Source organism: Megascapheus bottae, chromosome 3, assembly GCF_031878675.1.
Source record: "Megascapheus bottae isolate mThoBot1 chromosome 3, mThoBot2.hap1, whole genome shotgun sequence".
Lineage (NCBI taxonomy): Eukaryota > Metazoa > Chordata > Mammalia > Rodentia > Geomyidae > Megascapheus > Megascapheus bottae.
The window spans coordinates 47,070,459-47,085,510 of NC_143511.1; the positions used below are offsets into that span (position 1 = coordinate 47,070,459).

Genomic DNA, 15,052 nt, shown 5'->3' on the forward strand with positions numbered 1-15,052 from the left:
TAGGAGCCCAGCAAATCACCTGCGTCTCACTGCCTGGTGCCTGGACAGCCAAACCGCAGGCCCTGTCCCGCAGTCCTCCCGGGGCGCGCGCACCACACTTCGGGGCGCAGAAGACCGCCCTGGAACCTCTGACCAGGGGGTGGCTGCGGGGGGAGCCCGACGCCGGGCCCAGGTACTGAGTGCCCGAGCACCTGCGGGGCCAGCCCCGCGTCCGGGGCGGGGCTTCCCGCGTCCCCTTTAAGAGGCCGCTTCACCCGCCCCTGACGTCAGGGTGTCTCTCCGCACGAGCCCGCGCGCGCTCGGCCCTGCGCCCCCGCGCCCACAGCCCCGGCGGCGGCGGCACCACCACCTCCACCACCAGCACCAGCGGCGGCGGCCCGGCGAGCGCGCCGCCCGGCTCGGCCCTTCTGGTTCCACACCCGCAGCTGCCCGCGTCCACGCGCGCCCTCCCGCACCATGTCGGTGGCCGGGCTGAAGAAGCAATTCCACAAAGCCACTCAGGTAAGGCTCGTGACAGGTGCGTGCGGGAGCCGCGGTCCCCGGGCGGGGCCGCGGGGGGCGGGGGAGACCCCGGTCCAGCAGCGCGCCCGCCGCGGCCGCGCCCCGCAGATCCCCCTCCCCACGCCCTCCCCACGCGCGCTGCAGATCCCCGGCGCTGCGGGGAGGGCACCGCGGCCACCCCGCGGCGTGCGCGCGCGCGCGCGCAGGTGTCCGGCCGGGCGGCGGGGCGGGAGATTATGTAAAGTGGCTTCTTCCCCGGTGACCTTGCGGTAGTGCCGGGGCGCGGGCGGCCCCGGGATGCGCTGGCGCGGGGGGATGTCCGCGCCGGGGCGGGGGTGGGGGGCCCGGGGGCTGCGGGGCGCCCGCGCGCGGCGGGGACCTCCTCTGGCGTCCTCCCGGGCGCCCGGGGAAGGACCTGCGGCTGCCCAGGGGGCCAAGCGCAACCTGCAACTTTTCCCTGGAGAACTCGTGGGGAAACTTCCTGAAGACCACAGCCGGACCGCGCGGGCATTGCGGATGTAACCACGTTGTGGAAAACTTCCAACACCACCGCCCTTATACTTTGAATTATTGCTGGACGCCTTCGACGGCGCCCGGTTATTATTAATATTATTATTATTAATATTATTATTATTTCTTTTCAGGTAGGGTTAGTGAATGGGGATGAGGGCGGTCCACATGGGAATCATTGTAATTCCCTTGGACTAGGTTGAATTTTACAGAAGATAAATTAGTTGGACGCGTGTGCGACCTATTTCTTACATAAGGTGGGGGATACCCTTTTTTTTAATGCTAAAATGGGGCTCAGGTTTAAGAGATCTTTAGCATAGGACTCGATTGATTTAACTCCCCCCCCGCAATTTTATCTTAATTTCTCCCCCCTTCCCATGTAAGCCAGCCTTAATTAATAGCTAGAGCTCTAGTGATTTATCAGAAGCGGTGAGGTTTCTGCCAGGCTAGGACAGTAGCAGCACTATGGGAGAGAGCATACTGAATAGGCGCAGATTGTGTCTTCTAGAACCTGGTGTTAGGTGGGTAGATGGAGAGGGACATCCATCTCATATATTCTGCGTGTTTGCAGGGCGAAAGCATCATTTCTATCTCCAGAGTTGTCTTTCTTTAAAAAAAAATAGTTATACCTGAAAGGCTAATGACACCAAGAAAGCTGTTTTGGTAAAAAATGCTTCTTACCATATTTTTCTGTGACCTTTTCACCACAAGCGCATTGTTTATTTTAGTGAGGAAGGCTTCAAATTTTATACTTCAAGTTCCTTTAGTTTTATGAAACCAAGGTACATAATGATCATGATTCTTGCAGGACTTTTGATGTTACCAACCTTTAAAAAAAAATTCAAGTCTCTTGTACAAACAAGGCTATATAGCCTTGAATTAATTAACATACAGCTATTTCTCTGTCTCTGTTTCTCTTCCTCCCCCCCACCCTCACCACAGGAAATTAGGAGCTTTGGAGTGGAAAGACTGAGATTTGCATCCTGCTCTTGCTATCCGACCTTGAGCAAGTTGGCTTCTGTCTCAGTCCTTGCTAATATGAGGATAACATTCATTTCTCAGAGTTGGTGTGGGAGTAACTGAGTTTGTACAGTACTCATAAGATGTACTTATTAAAAGATAGCTATTCACATTGAGGACAATTTCGTTAAGATAAAATACTATCCTAATAATAATGAGGAATGAGGAAATTATTGAAGCTACGATATATAGCTTTGCTAACATATGATATAACTGAACTCCAATTGGGGTAAGTCTTGAAGTTATCCGTAGCTCTAAAGTTTGAAATTGGATTTTGAATTCCAGTATGGAAGAACTTTTTATGTGGTTGGAGGAGGTTTGTTTAGGATAAGATTGCCATTTATCAGTCTGAATCCATATTCAGAATTATGATGTCATTTTTTTCTTTTTATTGAAAATTCTTTTATTTTGAAAGTGAAGCACAGTCTCTTATTCATGACTTACTGGGGCCCAATCTCAGAAAACTTAAGGCAAAGGTTAGTCTTCCTGTGTATTATTTTGGAGGGCCTATAAAGCCAGTGTTAATGTTTGCATGCTGCAGAGATAATAGAGAAATATCCACGTCCTACTTTTGTAAGCCATTTTTCCCAGGCTGGTTTCAAAAATCTAATCTCAGCCCCACTAGCTTTGGAACTAGAAGTATTTTCATCTATGAACTGACAAGCTGAAGAGTATAAGCTCTGTGTATCAGAAAAAGACAAACATTTCTTATCTCCTTGGGACTGAGCTTTTTGCTTATGCTAACTTGGACTGGCATTTATATTACTAAAGCAGTAGCTCTCCAGTATTTGTGCTACTGATTGGGAATTTCTGATTAACATATGTCACAACTGTTGTCTTACATTAGAACTGATGATTTCCCCTTATTGCCAACAGTTATTTTAATATCTTTACAATTTGGAGGTGAGCAATGCTCTTGCCAAATAAAATTTATTACAGAGGAAATCAGTTCAGCCCGAGAATACATTAAAATGGTGAAAATTCACCATCTTATTTTACTGTGCACATAAAGATACAATGTACCATATCATTAAGTCAATAAGGTTTTTTTAAGCTCTAAAATAGAGCAAACTCATTTTTCTGTTGGTGAGTTGTTTATATTGAGGTTTCATTTCATTAAATAATAATCAGATTTTTCTCACTTGTTTAATCATGAAGCAGCTTAGGAAACAATAGCTCTGCTTTCTGTTAACATGCCCCTTGGACAAAACATGGACTTTAAACTTCATTCTGCCATGCTTTTGATGTGGATATATTTCTAGATAGAGTATGTCTTCTTTCTAGCAACATAGAAATTGTATTCAGGATAAAATTGTTCATTATATTAATTTTATATTGTTTACATTTGTTTCTTAGTGTAAGGAAGTATCACAAACTGAGTGGCTCAAGAACATCCCTGCTGTGTTTTACATTTCTTGAGCTGTCTGAGTTCAAGGAGACAGAGCTAGGCCCTCTGGGAAGGGTCTCCAGGCCAGTCTTCCAGTCCCTGAAGCTTCTGTGGCAGTCGTTGGCTTTCCTTGGCTTGTAGATGCATTGCCTTCACATTCCCTGGCATTCTCTTATGTTTTTTTCCTGTGTCCAAATTAGCATATTTTGTAAGGACACCAGTCATAATGGATTGAGAACTCTATTCCAGTTTGACCTCATCTTCACTTCTATGTCCCATTTTCAAATAAAGTCATTCTTTTTAAATTTGTCCCCATCTCAGACTCAAGTTTTTCTAATTTTTTCATTGTTATTATTAAGGTGATATATGGAGGGGTTACAGTTACTTAAGTCAGGTAAAGAGTACATTTCTTTTTGGACAATGCCACTCCTTCTTTGATGTTTTGAAGCATATTTGCTAATGACATAGCAGGAGTTGAGGGCTTTAGGAATTGATTAAATCCTTAGGACTCAGTCCTCAAGAATGGAATTAGTGCCCTTATGGAAAGTTGAAGGGAGAGCTCCTCCTTTCTACCACATTAGGACATCGTGATAAGTACCATCTTTTTGAAACATGAGCTTTCTCCAACCATGGAGTCCTCTAGTGCTCTGATGTTAGATCTTCTGGATACCTTAGAACCAGAAAAAGTAAATTTCCATGGTGTTTTTGTTATAGTAGCCTGAACTAAGGCATATATCTACTGTCTTAATCCATTTTCTATTGCTATAAGAAAGAGCTGGAGTAATGTATTAGAGTGCTTTATTTTGGCTCATGGTTCTGAGCTGGGGCATCTAAGATTTGGTGGCTATGTCTGATGAAGACTGTGCTGCTTCAACTCATGGCAGAACTCAAGCCAGTGAATAGGTTTGAGAGGCAAAACAAAGAGACTTCTCAGTTTTTTACAACTCACTTTGACAGTTGTGTTCTCCAGTCTCTTAGAATGTTAAGTGGCTTGTGTGAGTGAAGCATTAATCCATCTGTGAGGACTCTGCCTCTAGGGTCCAAACACCTTCCACTAGGCCCTCCTTCCCACTCTTCTATGTTCAAGAATTAAGGTTCTGGCACATAAAGTTTTGGAAGACACAATCAAATCATAGCTCCTACTGTAGACCCTATCTTCTGATCGTTTCGGGTGACCAACATCATTCTGATGGAGTGTTCATAGTGGTACAGTGTGGTATGTGCTTGTTGTCACACTCAGAGTCTTCATTTGGGAAAATTTAATTACATTGATGTTCCATACCTTCCTGTTTTAATTGTTTTCTTCTTGCTTTGATGACATTTAAAATGGTATCTTCTCTTACAGATGCTTTGTTTAGAAAAATACATGTGTGTTCGTGTATTTGTTTATTTGGTGAGATGTATTTTAACTCATTAAATATGTAAATGTGTAAGTGTTATAGCTTCATATGACTCTAATCTCAGATCCTGAATTACTTTCTCTAAGGGGTGAAGTTATTGCTGCACTTACAATCTTTAGTGTGGCTTATTGCTCACCCTAGAGCTCCGACACCAGTGTCCTTTTGTGGGTCTGTCAGTGGGCCGTGCATTTTCTAAAACTATATAATTTTTTTTGCAATATTGAGGTTTGAATTCAAGGCCTTGTACTTGATAGGCTGGTGCTCTGCTGTTTGAGCTATACTCACAGCCCCTTTTACTTTAGTTAGTTTTCAGTTAGGCCTTCAGTTTTTGCCTGAGCCTGCTTTGGCATGTCAGTTTTCCAACCCGAGCCTCTATGTAACTAGGATCGTAGATACATGCTGCTACACATGATTATTGGTTGAAATTTGGATTTTCTAACTTTTTTTGGCCTGGGTTGGCTTTGAACTGATTATCTTCCTGAACTCCAACTTCTTAGTACCTGGAGTCGTAAGTGTGAACCACCTACCCAGCCTGTATGCCACATTTTAGATGTAAAAGTCTTGAAATCTGGCACCAGCTTCTTAAAGACATTCCTAATCCCTGTTCTCCACATAGTAATAAAAATGCATTGCAAAGCCTTGGCTGTGTTTTCAGGAGAGAAAGAAACAGTATACTTGTCCTTACTGCATCAGTTCTAATGGGGTTCAAGAATTAGTTTTGGGGCAGTGAAATGAAATAAATCTGGGGTTGATAGAGGTCAGTGCTGTGACTGTATGATAAGGATTACTTAGGTTACATTAAAAAATTGGCCGTCTTGATACATTAAAAAGTTGGCTGTTCTGATACCTTGGCAGTGGACTTGGGAGGGGGAGTTGTGACTAGAAACTAGTGAATGATTGAAATTATAATTATATTATTATTATTATTTAGGGCTGAGTCTTCTTGATTGAATTTTTTGTTGTAATACTTCTTTGCAATTTTTTCCCTTTGTAAGAGTCTTTTTTTTTTCTATGCCAGTCCTAGGGCTTAAACTCAGGGCCTAGTGTTGTCCTTTTGCTGCTTTTTCTGAAGGCTAGTGTTCTACCACTTGAGCCATAGTGCCACTTCCAGCTTTTTCTGTTTATGGGACTGATGACTTGAACCCAGGGCTTCATGCATGCTAGGAAAGCACTCCATCACTAAGCCACATTCCTAGCCTTCTCCAGTGTTTTAAATTGAGGTTCTGTGAATTTTGATTTCCATCTATTTGGAAAAAAATTAAAGCATCTTCTGAATGTCAAAACCTCATTGCTTTGAGAATGGTTTAACCTTCGGGGGAGAGGGCCTGAATCTTACAGAGCACACTCTTTTCTTCTAGACTATTGGTGTTACCTTTTGAGTCCAGGACCAGGCAGCCCATAGGCTCTCTTTGGAATGGTGGCTTGGGGAAGTAGAGAGACCCACGACTAATGGGCTAATGAGAACTGGACAGGAAGTGGCCCTTGAGAATCACTGAGTTTAAAGAGGATACCTAATGAGACTTCCTGGGGAGAGACACCTTTCTGAATTTAAGGCTAAACAGGCAACATAATGAATGGATAAGGATCAGTGGGTTTCTTGATGTCTTCCTTTTTCTATTTCCCTTTTGGCTCTTTTAATCCTTTATGTTCATTTTTTTTTCTTTTTAAACAAAATGGTCAGCTAGGTGTGGTCAAAAGAAGGAATACAGAAGAGGCCTAAGAGAATTGTTTTACTTTCAGGTCCTACAGAGATGGAAAGGAAACCACAGTGTAAGTGGGGAGTGTTCTGGGGACATCAAGAGAGCAGCCTAACTGAGGAGGTGGGAGGCTGAGGGAGTGAAGGAAGACATATAGGCATATGCCTTTGTTGGGTATCACCATCTCTGTGGAGTAGAGCAGAAATTGGTAGGTCTGTCTGTTACTAGGTCATACCTGGGAAAGGCTCAGAGGGGCACTGGTGGGAGGGGCTGTCACACTGTGTGGCCAGTCAGTGTAGGTGGGGCATGCTCACAGTTTATGTGATGCTGAAACAGCTAGAGACAAGATAGGAAGTGTATAATTTTTACACTGCAATTTTTCTCAGTGAATTTTGATCTAGATTTTATTTGTATCCCTGATAAAATTTAGGACCTCAAATGCTTGAGGGATTTGTTTGGTCTTTAATGGATTAAAAAAAAAAGTTGGTCAAGTGAGCTTTTAACAGCTATACCTTTTAAAATGTCATGATTGTGAGAACCAGTCAAGTCTTTTGCAGACTGTCAACAAAATATTTTCATACCATTCTAAATCTCTGCAGATGTTTAGGGCTGTAGGTAGCATCTTCAGTGAACATTTTATACTTCTGTATTCTGGATATGATAATGTGGTTGCTTTTCCATAGTATTTCTTGCCCCACCTCCATTAAATTGTGGGTGGGTGAGTGGGTGTACAGTGTGTGTGTGAGGGGGGTATAGAGAAAACTACATGTACCATTTTGGAAGAACACCTAGGTTTCCTTAAATGCTTCAGATCCTGAAGGATCCTTAGGCAGTATTTTCCCTCCTTTTCTTAGAATATATGAAATATAACATAGGTAAAAGTAGTGCTTAAAACCCAAATAGCAGGGCCGGGAGTTTGGCCTAGTGGTAGAGTGCTTGCCTAGCATGCAAGAAGACCCGGGTTCGATTCCTTGGTACCACATACTTAGAAAAAGCCAGAAGTGGTGCTGAGGCTCAAGTGGTAGATGGATTTTTCTCAAGGCTAGAACTCTAAGGACAGTCCTCAGGCCCCGAGCTTAAGCCCAGGACTGGCAAAACAAAACAACAGCCATGCACAGTAGCTCATGCCTATAATCCTACCTACTCAGGAGGCTGAGATCTGAGGATCAAGGTTCAAAGCCAGCCCAGGCACCAAAGGTCCTGATACTGTTATCTCCAATTAACCTCTAGAAAATAGGAAGTGGGGATTGGCTCAAGGGTAGGGTAGTAGCCTTGAGCTGAAGAGCTCAGGGACAGAGCCCAGGCCCAGTTCAAGCCCCATGAATCACCCCCCCCCCCACACAGACACACAAATACTAAAATAAAACCCAAAACAGCTTTCTCCATAGTTCCCTGTTGGGTCAGTTTTACAATGCTAAAAAATATCTCAATATCTCAGCATAATGTATAGGATCATGTCACAGGTCATCTGCCTATGGTTTTAATGTACAGGATATACTGTCCACAGTGAACACTCCTGTTTGGAAAGCAAAGAATGGTAGCCACATAATAGGACTGCTGTCCTGCTGGGTAGGCCTTATGAAGTCCCCAACCCTGGAGAAAGAAATTCCTTGATTTTTATTTTATTGTATCTTACCCTGGCTCTGCAATCTGGGAAGAACCATTTTGTTTCTCTGGACAGACCTAATGAGAGTGACAGGGAGTGTGGCCTCTGGGGAGCTGTATAACATTTTCATTCAATCTCTTGCTTATTTAAATTTAGTGTTTGTATTATATGCACACAGTTTATACATGTCTGAAGGCGAATTTGGGCAATAAAATTTCTTCAAAAATTTCTCAGATGTCTAGTTTGTTTTCTTGTCAGTTTCATAGCCAATTATCGCAGTAGAAATTTCTCCACTTATATACACCAATGGACTTTGGTTGCATTCATCTTACCATTGTACTCCTTGGCTGTGTTACTCTAGACTTCTTTGACTTAATCAAGAATTCTTAACTTGCTTTTGTTGATTGAGTCCCTTTTTCCTCTGTTTCCTGTAATTTTCTTAAGGAGTTCTAGATGGATTTTTCTATATTTGGCTTGTGGTTTTCAAGGGAAAAAGGGAAAAGTTTTTTCAAAGGAAAAATGGGTGATTTTTTTCCCAATCTGGGGCTTGAACTCAGTGTCTGGGCATTGCCCTTCAGCTTTCTCAAGGCTAACTTTTTGCCCTTGAGCCACAGCACCATCTCTGGTGTTTTTTGTTTATGTAGTACCAAGGAATTGAACCCAGGGCTTCCTGGATGCTAGGCAAGCACTCTACCACTAGGCCATACTCTTGGCTTTGTAGGCCAGGTCTGAAAGACTTTTAATGACCCTAGCTGTATAGACAGACTCTGTGATTTGAGTGTGAGTGCAACCTGGATATGAGACAATGGCGTTTTGAAGAACGTAGCATTACAACATTTACATTACATTTATGTTATACAGCACAGAGAAGGAGGAGCCTTCTAAAAGTAAGACATTTTCCCTAACAGCAGAAGGGGCATTCAAATTGTAAGTACGTTAAGCTCCTTATTTATGTATCTGTTATGTGAAGCTTTTAGTTTATCACTATTTATTTCATTGACTTTAGGTATGTAGTCAGAAATAAATTTGCAGATAAATGTCAAAATGGATATAATAAAATATTTCTGAAACAACAAATTTTAATACCCACACATACATTTCCAAGCAGCTCATTTGATAGAAACTCTCAGATAAACCTGCAATGTCCTCAGTTGTGTTTCCCACAACTGTGTGATTTGCTGCTGCTTTCCCTGCCCTTAGTCCCATGAAGTTGTGCTTCCCCACAAGCACACAGGGCCTGTAACGTAAGACAGATGTGAAAGTGCTTCATTTGTGGAGCAAAATGAGAAATGTTGATTTGGTGAATGGTAGCATGCCTTCAGCATATGTTGGTCAGAGAAATAGAGCAAATGGAGTGTCCACAGTACAGTGCTGAACTCTGTACATTCTGAGCATTCAGTGTTTCTTTTTTGTTGTTCACCATCACTTTTGTGGAACAATACACCACTCCATACCAACAGTTTGCTCCATGAGTAATTATAAAAGGAGAGGGCTCCTGGGTCAGCCTCTCGGAGCAGAGAGCAAGTCTTGAATGATGTCAGCAAGGCAGGCGCAGACTTCAGATGCATAGCTTGAAAGGCCCAGGTCCTGTCAACAACCTGATCAAGACCCAGTTTGCAACACCTTGATTTTAACTATGTGGTGGTCTAAACAATAAGCACTGTTAAGCTGGCCCAGACTTCTGACTTGTAGAACTGTGAGCTAATAAATGGGTATTGTTTTAAGTTGACAGATTTGTAGTTATTTGTTATGTAACAACAGAAAATGAATAAAAGCAGCAGTCATTTCTCTTTATGTTCAGTTGGCTGGGACTTGTAGCATGGACACTGCATGACTCTCCTAATAGCAAAGGGAGAAGGCAAGAGAATCCTGGCAAAAGAGGCTCTTGATTAAAAAGCTAGAAGTTTGTGCTATATAACCCCAGCATTTGGGAGGTTGACACAGGATTGCTAGTTAAAGGCCAGCCTGAGCTAAGTAGTGAAACCTTGTGTAAAAATAAAATCCACCTGGGTCAGGAGTGTGGCCCAGTGGTAGAGTGCTTGCCTAGGATGCGCTAAGCCCCAGGTTTGATTCCTTGCTACTACATTTACAGAAAAAGCTGACAGTGGTGCTGAGGCTCAAGTGGTAGCCTTGAAAATGGTCAAGGACAGGGCCCAGATACTGAGTTCAAGCCCAGCACTGGCAAAAAAAAAAAAAAAAAGAAAGAAAATCCACCAGTCTTCCCACAACAACACAACACAAATCCTCTCAAAATAATGAAACAACAAAACTTGAAAAGCTCCAATGTGTAAATAAACAAAAGGACTATAAAACAACGTTGAAATTCCAAAAACCTGCTAAAGATTTTGCCATTACTTGCATATAACATATATGGATGAATATATATGTGCGCCTGTTAGTATATATGTGTGACATACACACATACCACATAATGTATAACCATAGCATAACCATAGCCATATAATGAAAGTTATTAAATGCATTTTATTAAAAATGTATTCAAGCTAAGCACTGGTGGCTCATGCCTTTAATCCTTGCTACTCAGGAGATTGTGACCTGAGGATCACCACTCAAAGCCATTCTAGGCAGTCTGTGAGACTCTTCTCTCCAATAAAACACAATAAAAGCCAGACATGGAGCTGTGTCTCAAGTGGTAGAGCATTAGCCATGAGTACAAAAGCTCAGGGACAGAGCCAGACACTGAGTTTGAGCACCAGCACTTGGAAAACAAAAGTATTCAAGTATGTTTAACATTTTTTTCTCCCTACAATGCTTGCGATATTTTTATATTTAGATGGTGTTCTTTGGAGAAACACTTTATTTTGTGAACCCTGGCAGCTGCAAACAGTGACTTTGCTAAGTCCTTTTCCAGCAGCCTGTTAGGTGGGATAGTGACAGCAGCAGCTTCATTAACTTGAGATGACACACTGTGGAACTGTAAAGGTTTTGGATGATTATTTTCTTGACAGTATGCTAGGAATTTTCTTAATATAGCTGCAATTAATACTATTTGTCCTCTATAATTATTTTTATCTCCTATATTCTTCCCCTCATGCTTCCAAACAATCCTACATTTTGAAAGTATTTTTAAAGTCTAGATTTCACAAATGATCAGAATTGTGATCTTTGGTTTTCTCACTTTGTCTTGTTCAGCGGGATGATTTCCAGCTCAGTCCACTTTCCTGTAAATGACAATTCCATTTCTTTTCAGGTAATAATTCATGCTATATGTGGACCATATTTTCTTGGCTTGTGGAACACTTCAGCTGATTCCATAGCTTGGTTGGTGCAGGTGTCTTTCTTGTATTTTGATTTCTATTGATAGTATATCCAGGAGTGCAGGGTCATAAAGTAGAACTTTTAATTTTGAGGAATCTCCATGCTGATTTCCATAGTGGTTGTACTAGTTCACATTCTCACCAGCAGTGTTTACGGGCCTCCCCACACTCCAGTTCCTCATCAGAATTTGTAGTTCTTTGCTTTATTGATGATTGCCATTTTGACTGTGGTAAGATGGAATCTTAGTATACTTTAGGTTTATATTTCTTTTATGTCTAAGAATGTTACATTTTTCTTTATGTGTCTCTTAGCTATTCTCTTCTAACTGTTCGATTTGTTTGCCGTTTACCAGTGGCAGGGAATGATAAGGCTATGCCTAGTTAAATTTGAAATAGTGAAGGGAAGGGGAAAAACAAAACAATTGGGAGTAAGGGAGGGAAAATGAGTGAAAAGCATGGGAAGGAACATAAGTGTTCAAGGAGTAATATACCTACTACCTGACAAATGTACATGTAACCCCTCTATATATTACCCTGACAATAAAATAAAATTAAAAATAAGTTTGTACACACACACACAAAACAAAAAACAAAAATAGTTCTGGGCTGGGAGTTTGGCCTAGTGGTAGAGTGCTTGCCAAGCATGGACGAAGGCCCGGTTCGATTCCTCCATACCACATACATAGAAAAAAGCCAGAAGTAATGCTGTGGCTCAAGTGGTAGAGCTCTAGCCTTGAGAAAGTCCAAGGATAATGCTCAGGCCCTGAGATCAAGGACCAGGACTGGCAAAAATCAAAAACAAAAACAAAACCCCCAAAACAGTTCTATGTCATGGATGTGGAGTGGTTACTGTTATCTCCGTCGTTGTTCTTGGAGGAGTTCTCCAGACATTTATCACATTATTACTGGAACACAACAGGAACAAGGTAGTCTCCTGACTTTTTGGCTGTCCCCTTTAAGATGATAAGAAGACAGAATTGCCTTGTTGGCCTTCCACAGTTTCATGCTGACCAGAGAAAAAAATTTTTATATATTTATTTATTTTTTGTCAGTCCTGGGCTTGAGCTCAGGGCCTGAGCACTGTCCTTGGACTTTCTCAAGGCTAGAGCTCTACTACTTGAGCCTCAGCACCAATTCTGGCTTTTTTCTATGTATGTGGTACCGAGGAATCGAACCTGGGCCTTTGTGCATGCTAGGCAAGCACTCTACCACTAGGCCAAACTCCTGGCCCAGAGAAAGAAGTAAACTTTAACAAATTAAAATTGTTTTCCATTAAGCTCTTTTCCATTCATCTCTACTACTAGGCAAAATTCATGGCCCCTCATCCATTATACTCTATGTATCTTTGGGCCCATGGAAGTTCAAATAATCTTTTTGTTTATTTATTTCAAGTTTTATGGTATTACCATTGCCTTAAACCCAGTTCAAAATTTTGAGGTCCTTCCATCGCTCATCTTGTGCATCTTCTCCCATGTTTTTGATGAAGACCTGAAATGTGCCCAAAGCTAGAGAAATGTCCCCATCTTTTCAAACTTAAACTGCTTAGCACAAGTTTTAATATCATTAAGATAACTTTATGCTTCATCAGCCCTTCAGCTACTTCCTATCTCAAGATGTACTGGTTTAAACATCTTAATATACTTTTCCCGCAAACTTGCCTTATATGAATAGAGAAGGCTTAAACAGAGAACTTGTGAAATCTCGGTGATCTCTCTACATTTGGTTAAGTCCACTTTTGTGAGACAAGTTATGGTTATATCATATGTTATATACCAGTTCTCCTTTTATAGCATGTGGATTCTTGGCACTCAGTGACATGGTCTCTACTGCCAACTGCTAGGTACTTTCAAGTAAACTTAGCCAGTTTCTGTGTGACTTGAGTAATTTGACTATTTTCCAGATTTGCCATTTGCTTTGATAAGTACATTACTGCTGTGAACTAAGAAATGAGCATTTCAAGCTGGTTCCTGTATTCAAGTTTACATTTTTTGGCACCTGCATTCATTTTACATTACTGAGTAGATTAATCAGGGGTCTTTACCCAAGCAGAACCTATGGGATGTAGATATGAGAGGAAATTTATGATGGGATTGGTTCCTGCAGTTCTAAAGGCTGAGAAATCTCTGTGTGCTTGCTATCTATAGCCTGAAGAACCAGGAAAGCTGGTGGTGTGATTCAGTCTGGTCTCTTCTGAGACCCGAGACACTGTGGATCTGTTGTGTAAGCTATCCAGTCCAAGTGTCCAGGAGGAATGAAGTGCAGATCTGGAAAAGTCACCCATTTCCCTCTATGCATACCTTCAAGGGATTGGCTCAGCTTTTCAAGTAGTTGGGATTACAGGTGTATATCACCATACCTAGTCATTACATTATTTTTACAAGTGGGGGAATTACTGTCCTTTTAATTAAAATTAAGTTTAGATATACTTGCTTGAATAAATGTGAATTCATAGTTTATTCTGCCTTTGCAAATGTAGGCATACTAATAGTAACTGAGACTTTTACAAACAAATAAAAAGAAGGTGAGTGAATGATATCCTAATTGAGGGAATTCAGTGTTCAGGACAAGTGTGATCTTGGAAACATGTGTTTGGTCTTGATCCTGGCTTCCTGGAAAATATTCCCAACTCAAAGGAATGTCCAAAATAACATTTGATAATGAGAAAATTAGTATCTGGGGGGCCTGACATAGTTTTAGCAGCATGGTTGTTGCAAAACCACAGCACAATCAGAGGGTGGGCACTTTCAGGTCCAACCCTGTCCTTCAGGGAGGGAAGAGGGAGTGAAGATCATTGAAGGCCAGTGTAACTATGTAGTGAAGCCACTATACAAAAAGCCCAGAATCTCAGGGCTTGGAAGGACCTCTTGATGACAGGACATGTGGAGGTCCCTGGAGGGCAGCATGCTGGCAGTAGACTGGAATTCTGGACCCCTCCTTCCACACATCACCCCAGTCCCCCAGTCATGCCTTCATCAGCCTGTTCTTCTGTTACTTAAAACAGTTGATGAGAAATGGATAGATGTAAGAGTGTTTCTCTGAGCTCTGTGAGACAGTTTCGTAAATGCATCAAGTCAAGGAGAAGGTTGTGGAAACTCTGATTTCAAGCTGGTTTAGTCAGAAGCCAAGCACACCATTGCACCTATGCGTGATTGGCATGTGAAGTGTGTGCATGGAGCCAGCCTCCTTTGATGAAGCCCTCAGCCTGTGCTATCCGATGCTGTCTCTAGTTCACCGTATCAGAATTGACTTGAATTGAATGCTCTGATGGTATCTACTGGGGACATCAATGAGCGGGAAAACACATTTTGGTGACAGAAATTGTGTGCTTTGGGTATTGTTGCGTTTTCTGCTTTTCTGTTCCATTTTCTGACTGTTGATGAATTTTCTGGGCGGAAAATGATTATCCGGGCAGGACATAATTTTCTTTTGTTGTTACTGTTGTTGTCATTCCTGGGGCTTGAACTCAGGGCCTGGGCACTGTCCTTAGGATTTCCCAAGGCTAGTGCTCTGCCACTTGAGCTGCCACTTCTAGCTTTTTTTCTGTGTATGTGGTACTGGGGAATCGAACCCAGGCTTCATGCATGCTAAGAAAGCACTCTACCTCTAGGCTACATTCCCAGCCCCTGATTATCTTTTATAAAAGGAAATTAATT

At 42.1% G+C, this 15,052-nt stretch overlaps 1 protein-coding gene across 1 annotated transcript in view; it reads left to right on the forward strand.

Moving 5' to 3' along the window:
* The first annotated feature begins 309 nt into the window (after nucleotides 1–309).
* Nucleotides 310–15,052, forward strand: part of Sh3gl2 (SH3 domain containing GRB2 like 2, endophilin A1) — a 174,528-nt gene continuing 159,785 nt past the window's right edge. The window contains exon 1 of the mRNA XM_090330033.1: nucleotides 310–501. Within this exon, the coding sequence (XP_090186159.1) occupies nucleotides 457–501 (45 nt within the window). The 5' untranslated portion in view covers nucleotides 310–456. The remainder of the gene's footprint in view (nucleotides 502–15,052) is intronic.